This window comes from Callorhinchus milii, unplaced genomic scaffold (assembly GCF_018977255.1).
Source record: "Callorhinchus milii isolate IMCB2004 unplaced genomic scaffold, IMCB_Cmil_1.0 Scaffold6, whole genome shotgun sequence".
Taxonomy (NCBI): domain Eukaryota; kingdom Metazoa; phylum Chordata; class Chondrichthyes; order Chimaeriformes; family Callorhinchidae; genus Callorhinchus; species Callorhinchus milii.
The window spans coordinates 26,165,472-26,177,145 of NW_024704747.1; the positions used below are offsets into that span (position 1 = coordinate 26,165,472).

At 36.9% G+C, this 11,674-nt stretch overlaps 1 protein-coding gene across 7 annotated transcripts in view; it reads left to right on the forward strand.

The window, feature by feature from the left end:
* Window positions 1-11,194, forward strand: part of atf2 (activating transcription factor 2) — a 33,072-nt gene extending 21,878 nt beyond the window's left edge. For all 7 annotated transcript variants that reach the window (XM_007890032.2, XM_007890028.2, XM_007890029.2 and 4 more), the window contains 4 exons: window positions 2,345-2,494; window positions 3,289-3,495; window positions 5,694-5,799; window positions 9,075-11,194. In XM_007890032.2, the coding sequence (XP_007888223.1) occupies window positions 2,345-2,494; window positions 3,289-3,495; window positions 5,694-5,799; window positions 9,075-9,310 (699 nt within the window). In that variant the 3' untranslated portion in view covers window positions 9,311-11,194. The remainder of the gene's footprint in view (window positions 1-2,344; window positions 2,495-3,288; window positions 3,496-5,693; window positions 5,800-9,074) is intronic.
* The last annotated feature ends 480 nt before the right edge of the window (window positions 11,195-11,674 follow it).

Below are 11,674 nucleotides of genomic sequence, written 5' to 3' on the forward strand. Positions count from 1 at the left end.
TGGATAACTTGAGGGTTGACAACTGCCTCCATATCATTAGCAAACCCAGATGAAATGGCAATAGGGCTGTAGTTTGAAGGATGAGAGGGATTTCCCTCCACAGGAATAGAATTAACATGAGCAAATTTCTAAGGAGAAGAAAAGATGAGCTGAAAGTAGAAGCTGAAGATTATGTAAAGGACAAGTTCAGCAGTTTTTTCAAGGACAATTTGAGGATATCATTAAGGGGTGGATGCTTATTTGAGACTAGGACTGTTTGATCCAGCAGACTCTATGGGGTTAAACTTGATGTTCATAGAAGTAGAAGAGGATGAACGAATAAAGGGAGGATAGAATCATAGAATTATACAACACAGAAGAAAGCCATTCGACCCATCGTGTCTGTGCCAGCTCTTTGAAAAGAGCTACCCAAATCAATGCCGCATCCCTGCTCTTTCCCCATAGCACTGCAAACTTGTGCTACCCAAATAATTATCTAATTATTTGCCAAGATCTTCTGGAGAAGAAAAGAAAGCCATAAAGGTCAACTTTCTCTTTGTAAACCGAGAAATGATACTATATTATGATTGTTGATGTAATCTTGTTAGGATAAGTCATAATTGTTATATTATTATCAGTAGTATTAGCAAAAGTGCACTATTACATTTAGCTATTAAATGCAATGCAGGGCAAAAACTTTGTGCAGTAGGTTACTAGGTAAAAGTAGCTCATGTCTACTGGAATCTAAAGATCCAGAGGTATCTTTAACTTAGATCCGCTTGGAATGAGTTAGCTAGTATTTAACTAGGTGGATTGAGGACATTCCACATTGGAAGAAAATAACACAACCACCTACCTCTGATAAAAATGTGCTCCTGTTGACCTGTCAGGTATTGACATTGATGGTGGTCATGAAGGTATCTGTTGTTTACAAAATTATATTTGTATATCACCTTTCACGTCGGGAGGACATCCAGAGGCGTAGGACAATCAGTGTTTCGGACCTGAGCTGGGGATTGGGGAAGGTGGAGGGCAGGGGTGATAGGTGGGTGACCGAAGGCACGGTCGAAGGGGGTTTTAAAAAAAAATCTAGGGTTAAATGTGAAGATAATTGTGTCCCATCAAAGTACAACTATTTAATCTCCATAAAATGGCCATAATCTAGCCAAACTAATTTCCCAGAAGTGGCAGGTAAGCTGAAGTATCGGATAGCCTAATGACCCAGCCTATCACAGGCTGGGTGGCAGAAAGATACTTGTATATAATTTGTGGAAGCAAATCGTTGTTGAGCGATTTATAATATCCACTACATATTTCTGTTGCGGCCTCATATTCATGTAATACGCAATGAAATTTGTTTAATACCTACTTGTCATCGGTTATGGTCAGCTGTGTCCACTGAAAAATACAATGGATTTCACAGTCTGACTTGTGTTAAGGATCAGATCTACCTTCCACCTCATTGTCTCTCCCAAACAAAAGCACAATGTAACTTGACTTTGTGGCGCAAAACGTGTTGTGTTTGAAACGGACTTGATGAGGTCATTTCAGTATAAACACAGGTAGTGCAAATGATTTATACAGTTCCTGTTCAAAATTAGTACTTAAATATTTTTTCTCAGGAGATTACCCAACCACTTTTAAGAGATTTTTCTTTTTGGGGGAAAAAAAAGAACTTTTCACTCCTCCAGGCATTTGATAACATTAGCAGTCGAAAAATACATAGTAATTAAAAATTGATCAGTGTATGTTTGCACTTAGCAGTGGCGGAAAATGTAATTTGAGCTTCCTTCCAATTGGTTTACTCCAGGAAACAACTACAGTAGAATCTGCTTAACGTTATATTCTGTTGTACAGGACAAAATTATAAACTTATATGTACTATAACAATGGGGGAATCGTCCCTTAAAAATACTGGCAAACGTTTCCAAATGTAAAAACATGCAATGTTTTACCTTAAATTCACTGTGATAAGGGTTAGCTTTTTATAAAGTTTTTTTTAAGTGCTTTACAGAATTGAATCACAAAAATATGCTCCGATAGTACTGTACCCCTGGATATAACATGATTCAATCTTGTGTTAATCAGGACAGCAAATTTGCATAACATTAAAGAAATTATAACATTATAAGGCTATAATAATACACAAACTCAAATGCCAACTATGGCTGGGATCGGCTGCCAGTATAACATTATGTGAATTATAACAATAGAAGACCTAACATGATGCAAACTCAACTGTAATAACTTCCTGAAGTACAAACTGGGCATACAATTGTACCATGTGTATCTACTAGTCAAAGTTAACTGATATGACTTGGATTATAGGTTATAAATTGCTGCTTTGTTTTGGGGTTTTTGACAGAGACTGAAGGCAGCTTTGACACAACAGCTTCCTCAGATTACTAATGGTAATGGTACCATTTCTCAAACGAGTGGTGCAGCAACAACCCAACCGGAGGAAACACATCCACAATCATTGCAGGAGGCTGCAACTTCCACAACTCAACCAGTGGTAAGTGAATAGGTGTTACCTTGTTCAGTACATTTATTGGGATGAAAAACTTGATGTGAGAATTCTCACCAGTGATGACACATTATCTCAAGTTTCATCCCTATAAATATCTCGATCCATGTCTGGCTGGGATGAACTCTGGATTTTGTCACGGTGGTTAGACCCCAAAATTCATTGATCTCAAAGTTCTCGTGTCTATCTCACTTCCACATGCTGTTGGTGCTGTGCACAGATAATACATCAGTTTTCCAACATTTTCTGTTCTTAGGTTTGAGGCAGTTCTTATTGTTAATATGTCTATTGATCTCTAATGTAATAATATGTTCAGTGGGGTTTAGTTGGAATAAAAGATTGTCCGTTCATTGCTTGTGTGATGTGGTATCATAGTTGCCCCATTTACATGGCAACTGGAAATAATTATTTCTTGTCAAAATATTTATGGTTTTACTCCACTATTGAGTTCTTTCTGGGTTAAAAATATAATCTATAGTTTAAAACTGGCTGACTCTCAATTTCTTTTCAATTTATTTTCAGAACTTTTAAAGTTGAATTGGTTTGCTATCCCAAGAACCAGCACTGAAATGCCACGATCTGCTAACTTCAATGGTGGCAACAGGTCTAATAGTTCTCACTAAGCTGAACAAATCTTGGTTCCATTAAAAACAATGGAATCGAGCTGAAGTGTACAGGGCTAAAATATTTTTTTTTCATGGAGGTTTAAAGTTAAAAGCTTTACTTTTAGATGCATGAGATTTTGCCTGAGGAATGATGATTGAGTGTTGGTTTAATTGCAGGGCTCCCCTGCCCAACCAACACTGCAGATCCAGAGCACTGGTGGCAGGCGGAGGCGTGCAACGAACGAAGACCCAGATGAGAAAAGGCGGAAGTTTTTAGAGCGTAACCGAGCAGCTGCTTCAAGGTGCAGACAGAAGCGGAAAGTCTGGGTGCAATCTCTAGAAAAGAAGGCGGAAGATCTTTGCTCAACAAATGTGCAACTGCAGGTAAGTTTTAGCTTCTTTTTCCGTTTGTTAAATAATTAATATACGATGTTTTAAGCAGCCTGTATGCTGACTTTTTTAAAAAAAAAAGTTTTGTTAAGTACATCTCGTGCACAGTGCATGAGTTTGGAAAGATTGCTGCTATGTCAAATTGAGAATTCATTTGAATTGTAAAAGCGTTTAGGATTTGGGGTTCATATATGTTCAATATGTGCTGGGTTTGTGGAGACATTGCTGGCTCCACTTGAACTGATATTAATGGATTTCGAGAATGCATTGACTGACTTCGCTCAGCCTTTCTTAGCCAGAAGCAAAGCCGTAAAGAATGCCCACCCATTATGTCTGGTACTGAAAATTGAATGTCAAAGAAATAATTAAACTGTACTTTATATGAACCCATTAATCAATCCTGAGGTTCCTTTATAATTTCTCAGATGACATTCAAGCACAGCTGATCAGTGCAATAGGTTATAATGAAGCATCATTGCTTTTACATTATTCTAAATTGTAGGTCTGATATGTGTGAAGAAACTGTCTTAGGACAATACTGGGAGGTTCAGTGTAAGGACTAAGCAGATTATCTTGCCCTGCTGATGGAATTTTTTTTTAAAAAAAACAAGAGGCAGGTTAGAGACAACTGATTTGTTAGAGTGAATAAATGTGCCCTCAAGAAATTGTACTCTGGTATTCTGAACATTCTGAATTTTGTTTGCAAGTAGCAGATTTGTATTCAAACAGAGGCAATATCCACTGATCTACAAAACCATTATCATCTTAATACATTTTTAAAAAAATTGGAGTGTATTTCAAACGGTTTTATAATGCTACCATTTTCTTTACCAGCAAGTGGTCCAATTTGAAAATACTTGTACTGACTTGCTCTCAAAGATGTAGTGAATCTGTGGCATGAATGGTTTATGTACATTTCCAATTTTTCTACTTTATGCTGAATTTTGCATTGATTTTTCTTTGTGCCAGCAACTGTAAGACCACAGTTGTCACAGTGGCTGCCTTTTATTTACTTTGTAGACCTTAAGAAAGCCTCCATATCACTATTCAGTCTTTTGATATAAAAAGAACTGGCTGCTCTGTCAGCTCTCTTCAATCAAAATAGGCCGGCAGTAAATTGAATTGTATATGGATTGAAACCTCCGTTTATTGAGTTATATCACGAATCCTCCATTGAAACTTGGCATCTTCTGCTCACCCAACAATACAAATAATTGTCAGTTCTGTGCAAGCAGTAAATATGTATAAACAATGTTCCTTTTGGTAGAAAAATACTATTTGAAAACTTTAAAAACTTTAAAAATTTCAAAATTCGTTCAATCATCCTATTTATTTTTTAATCAAACTAGTTGCTCCTCCAGAACACTCAATATGGTGAGCTTCAAACATGTATAAAGTTTGGAGTAGTATTGATTATGGCCATAATAGAGTTTAAAATAGAGATAAAGTTAAAAGTGGAGCAGGTTTATTTCTGTTTCCTTGATGACCATACCACTGCTTTGAGTACTTCCTCAAGCCCTGATGACAATACACAAAACCGTGTTAACAGTGAGCTATTTAAACAAAGCAAATTGAAATATTGACATAATTATAACTGGAAAACCATGAGTTTTGTCAAAAATTGTTAGCGCTTTAAATGCATATTTTTTGTTTATTATCCCAATAAGTAATTATCTGATTTAGAACAAAGCCATGTGTTATAGAATTGTTTATCATACTTTTTCCACCAATAGTAACCATAGTAATTCATTAGAGATTTGTGCTAAGAATATATTATAGAAATGGGTGTAGCACTATAGATGTTTTGTGCACTCGTCTATTCAAAAGAGCTTATTAGGATTATTTTTAATTCTTTCATTTTATTCATTTTTTTAGATGAAATGGGAATTTGGTGGTATTGCTGCCTTCAGGGTATAGAAACAAGGTTCATAATTATAGATTGGCAGTGGAATGGATTTACATTATTCATTACAATCTCTGTTTTCGCTCTATATCAATAACCAGTTGTGATAAAAATTGGTTAAATCAAGGCAGGGAATCTCTTTTCATCACTATACTGACTACACAAGAGTTAAGTGATGCCAAATCTATAAAATAAAAGAATGTTTAAAGCCTCCCCTCTGTGATGGCTCCAAACTACAAACTTAAAGTAGTGCTGATGCTGGTTGTGAAAGTTGTTCTTTGTTCCTTAGAACGAAGTCACCCTGCTGAGAAATGAAGTGGCTCAGCTGAAACAGCTACTTCTGGCTCATAAAGATTGCCCTGTAACAGCCATGCAGAAGAAATCTGGCTATCACAGTGAGTAATGTTCCATTACCTATATCCCCAGGCTACAGAAATGAAATACTGCTGAAATGAACTGAGTTGGCAGTAACAAGGAACTGTAGTTGGTATTTAAAGTAGAATATTAGAAATTCCACAAGGTTATTTCAGTTATAGCCACAATGGTGCATCTTCATAGATGACTCCCAAGTATTCATTTATGGCATGCAAGGTTCTGTACAGATGAAACAAACTGTAGTTGGTCTAACGGCGACTGCTAAATTTGTCAGATTTAACTTTGTCATAAAAATTTGTTAATTTAACTATAGTTGCTGTAAATTCATCTCCCTTTGACTTTTCTTAAAATGTTTACTGCCCTCCCTGACAACGGGGTAAATGGTACTTCAGTCAGGGAAATGATGGGGAAGGAGGCGAATGGAGTGGGATGTATGTCATGGAGGCGAGTCACTCCACTTCTCAGTAAATTCTGTGAAGCACTTTGGGACATCCTCCTGACGTGAAAGGCGCTGTACCATATGCAAAGATTATATAAAATTGTGGACTCTTGAAGTAGGTGTGAAATAAGTGGCCACTTATTTCATTTGCAATAGCTTTTATGTTTCTTATTAGCCCAGTAATAATAATAATAATAATCCTTGCATTTGATATAGCGCTTTTCACGTCAGGAGGACGTCCCAAAGCGCTTCACAGAACACACTGTAAAATGAATTGACTGTATATTTGTGGGCGAACGCGGCAGCCAATTGCGCACAGCAATGTCCCACAAACAGTCGTAGATTGAAAATGACCAATTTATTATTGTTTTTGGTTTTGGAGGGATCATTATTAGGCTCTGTGTGGAGTAAGGAAACTTGCCCAAGGTTTCGCCCTCTGCCTGGAATTGAACTCGGGTCTCTCACTTGCAAAGCGAGTGCTCTAACCACTGAGCTACAGGACTCCACGTTAGTAGTTAGTAGTAGGACTCCAGTAGTTAGATATGTCAATTTAATATATTAGTAATTTTAAAAAACATAATTCTGCACAAGTATTTGAAGTTAATTGAATTAATGGTTTATTAGGCATTTATTTATAATCTCAAAGTGGCAAGTCTTAGGCTTTTTGATTATTTTATTTGAAATGGATGCTTTTATGAGATGACAATAGTTTTAAGAAACTATCAGGGACAATGAACATCATGAATATTGAACTCCAGTTGTAAAAGGCAGGTTTTGTCACACTCTTTACCCAGTAATGGAACAGACTAATCAAATCATCAGTATAACTGACCTTCTCCCAACCCTCTCATCCCGTCACTTTCATGGCTGCATCCAGCACTCCAGTTGATTAAAGTTAACCAACATCACAGACACACAAGCATCGCTTCAGATTTGTATCTGGCTACCTGTCTTCCTCTTTTCCCAGAGCACAATGATCCCCATTCCACTGACCTTGCAATACTGTAACTGGGGAACCAGTACCCACTCAACTGTTCTGAGTCCACTGTATTCCCTGCTATTCAATCACCACCCAAGCTTTTCTGCATGGTTAGCATGCACATGACTTCCATGCTTTGGTTAAATGGACATGCAGTACAGTATGTGTAGCTAATATGTATCATAGTGTACACCTTTTACTCTAAAGCACAATGAAAGACAAATGTCTTTCTGAGAGAAAGTATTCTCAATTCTAAATGAAACTGCAATCAATCTATCTGGACTTTATACATAAATTTTATCAAGTCAGGAAGCATAACTCAAAGCCCTTTGATCTGCAATCAATTGAGTGCTGTGCGGATTTGCACTGTAGCCCGAAGGTACATTATACAAGAAAACTGCAGACCTTTGCTATTGACAGTGATTGCTATGGAGATTAGTCAGTCAGAGCTGCAACCTGTCAGCTCTGCATGTGTTTTCTTATTGATGCGGATAGTACTTTGCAATGGCATGCACACTGTGCACATATTTTTTTTTGCCCTGAATCTAAACTCTTGTGTTCCTGATGGGCAAAATAATGTACAGCCTCAAGCTTCAATGTCTGCACTGTTGAAAATATTACAAACATTTTTCAGTCTTGAGATATTCGCCTTATAGCAGTGATGCATTGTTGGCAATGTAAAAGCACCACTATATAATTTCCAGGGAAATGTATACGGTATCAACAAAAGGGTTTATGAGTTAAGGGTTAATTATGTGTTTGTGCCTGTGTGTTAGGGTTGCACAATTACTTACTTATGGCAATTGTCTACATTATAATGTAGGGCTAATCATTTCTCAATTTTGAAAACCAGATTACGGTTCCCTCCATATTACATTAGTTTTTCTAACAATTATTAAGTTCAAAACTTCCAAATGTTCATTCTAAAATTTGAATGATTTGGAAGGCATTTTTTATTAAAAACCTGCACTTTTGGTTTTCATGAAAACATTAATTTAGGTTACAAGAGGAACGTGTCATTAGCTGAATTATAAATCGGGTATGGTATGGCTTTTTAGTTTTAAATCTGGATCCAATTAATCCACAACAACTGTAGAACAGCTGGTGGCATTTAGACTCTAAACAGTGCTTATTCTCCTGTGTGTGCATCATTAGAATCAGGTACCGTCATCATCCATCGCTGCACGAAGTTGGCAGGTGAGCCTTAAATGAAGAAATCTCTGCTGTAAATAAAAGGTGTTCAGCACTTCTCTTTGTGTACTCTCAATCTTCCACGTGAATTTTCTAGTTGTTGCCACAGCAAGTTTAGGTAGACATTGCTCAAGAAATTATATTTTCTATCTGAGGCTACACACCCTGGCGAGTACCATCATTTAACAACAGCAACCTGCATTTATATAGCCCCCTTCAAAAAGCACAATGTTTCAGAACCTAGATTCAGATTTCTCTACAACTGCTGCCAATGCTACTTCTCCTCCACCTGTGACTCCAGGACCACTGATGTTTTGTCAGCTTGCTTGTCGCACATCAAGGCCCAGATGAGCACAAATCTCTTGTAATTGAAAGATGGAAGCCATACATACTCCTTGGCACTTGTCAACGTCTTCTTTCCTCTCTGACCTCCTCAATGCTCATGCTTCTTGCATTATGTAACTAGTGGTTGCTTTCTCTTGGATATTTATACTTGTTTAGTTTGAAGTGTGCCAAATTAGATGTTAAACACAGGAAAGGTATTTGGAGTATGTTCAGTGTAATGATAATCATTTTCACCAAGTAAGGTAAAAGGATATGAATTTTTGGGGGGGCATTTTATTGTACATTCTACCTTTTTTCATATACATTGTCCTAATCCGGTGCCTGGTCTGTTTTTTCACCAGATGCAGAAAAAGATGCGAGTACTGTAGACAGCCCGTTACCTGGCAGCCCCCAAACCCAAGTTATTCAACATAGTTCCATCAGCACCTCGAATGGTGTGAGTCCCACAGCCATGGCAGAAGCTGTGGCCACGTCAGTTCTGACTCAGATGGCAGACCAGAGTTCCGAGATGAACCTGCCCGTCCAGTCTCATGTTGTCATGGCCCCTTCGTCTCAGTCTCAACCTTCAGGGAGTTGATTGGATGTACTATGTGCACTACAGAAAATAGCAGACGTCCCATCAGTGACTGTAAAATGGAAAATTGGGGACTGAGGAGACCGAATCTCCAACACAAATAATGTTTTCATGTTTAGTTGCTTTTTTTTTATTTGTTACATTTCAGATGTGGCTCGAGCAATGTAAGCAAAGTGAATGCTTGGTTGCAGCCTTGAAAGAAATATCTTTTAGTCATCATTGTCTGGTCCATAAATGCCACTGGCACTTTGTTTTGTATTCTTAAAATAACACCTGCTTATGTTTTTTCGTGTTTGGGTGGGTGCGGGAAGGAGGAAGGGAGTAATCTTCCAAAGTCACAAGTTTGTTCCGTGCCAGTTGAAAATCAAAATTATGTTTAAAAAGTGAGAATTCATTGGCTTCTGCTGTGCAGTTTTGTGAATAACGGAGTGAGTGACTTAAAAGGTTGGTCCAAAGACTGTGAAAAATGTATCAAATCTTGTTTGTACCATACCAAAGCTCCACATAGGCTAAATTGATCTGTGTTGTTGATCGCATGGTCATAACATACGATCAGCGGTCCAAGAATAATTCAGCTACCATTCTCTGACAGATAAGCTTCACATTGGAGCAAAGGAAATTTAAATTATATTGATTCAAATAGATTGGACTTTTGTTAAAAATTCAAGTAGAGAGCTTATGTTGACCTGCAAGTAGTTTAACACCTACTATCTAACTAAATAATTAATCGTTGCTCAATAATTTCTTGGATCACTGATCAGGCTCTTGGAGGAGATTTTACTCTCCGACCTAACCATGACTTTGTTTTTATTCAATTTGCCTTTTCTAATTTGCACATTATAAGGGGAGTGAGAGGTTGGGAATAAGTAGGTTTCCTATAAATTTTATTTCATTATCCTTTTTATCATGCCATTTTAATTCGGTATTGTCAGTACATTTAGATTTTTTTATTTTATTTTTGAAAGAAAATAACTTGCCTGAAAACCTCAGCAGTTCTGTTGAGGATTGAGGTGATGCATTGTGAGTGGGTCAATGGTTTTGACCAACTAGGAACGTTGCCTTTAAATGTCACACTGGTGGATTCCTATTTAAAATGACTATGTATACAAATAATGAATATTGATTATTAACATTCCATGTGCAGTTTGATTGTTACTGATGAGATTGATTGTATGTTACCTTTCTTCTCATTATCAAAACATCTGTGAGATGTTGATTTTACTAAATGTGCCATGAACACTGTAGTGACTTCTTAGTCATACTCATGTAACACAGGGACAGCATAAGAAATTACAACAAGAATCTTATGCTATTTATTGTCAACACTGAGATAAATAACCGTTAAAAGGAGGAAGAAAGATGTATCCAAACAAAGGAGCGCCAACAGCAGTTTAAAGAAGATGTTTTTATATGTGTGTAAATATAATCTGCTGGGGTGAAAGCATTGTGCTGCCACATGGAGTGATGGATAGCAAAATTAACATGACATGGAATGTGACTTCTCCAGAACAGCTTTACAGTTCTTCTGGTTTATAAACGTGTAATTGGTCAGAATAGAAAATAGGAAGCTGAGACGGGCTGAGAAAGATTTGCTGGGGCCTCTGAAGAAAACCTCTTCTCGACATGTAATGGTAGACTAGGTACTTTTGTGATGGTTATCAATTACACTATTGTACAGGATCCATTTCATCAACATTCTTGTTTTACAGACTATTATCTGTCAACAAAACCTTGTGTCTTTACCTTCCTGATTACAGGCTTCCATTTCTACAGAGGTAGCTTGTGGTGTGCTCTTCCTCTTTGTGCAATTTGCATGAATAAGTTCTCCAAGAGAATAAAATAATTTATCTACAAAGTACACGTCAATAAACTGTTTTTAAATGCTAACGGGGATAGCACACTTTTATTTAAACGTGCAATCTGGGTTTGACATGGATTTTAACGATCTTGTGCATAACATCCATTTTTACTAGTGCTGCCATCTGCCGACAAACACTTGTACAGCAAAAAATTATTTTTCATTTTCTTAAATTCAACAGTTCATTGCTTCATTAGATATAAAATACTTTGGTTTAAGGTAACACTGTCCCTTTTCTTGGGTCTTCCCAAAGGTTACATTAAATCAGATTTCAAAATAATATCTTTTTCCAACTTGACAAACTGATTCCATTTGATTTTTTTTTCTTTTAATTTACATTAAATGTCTAATCTGTAATAATAAATTATTGAATAAATCAGTCAAAGGGCACATAGAAGATGGACAGAGAATGTCCATAAATTGCCATGAATATTTTAAAAAGTTGTTTGCCGATTGGCAGATTGCTTTTCCTGGGGTAATAATCCCTCCAAAACAAACTTTTTAAAAAT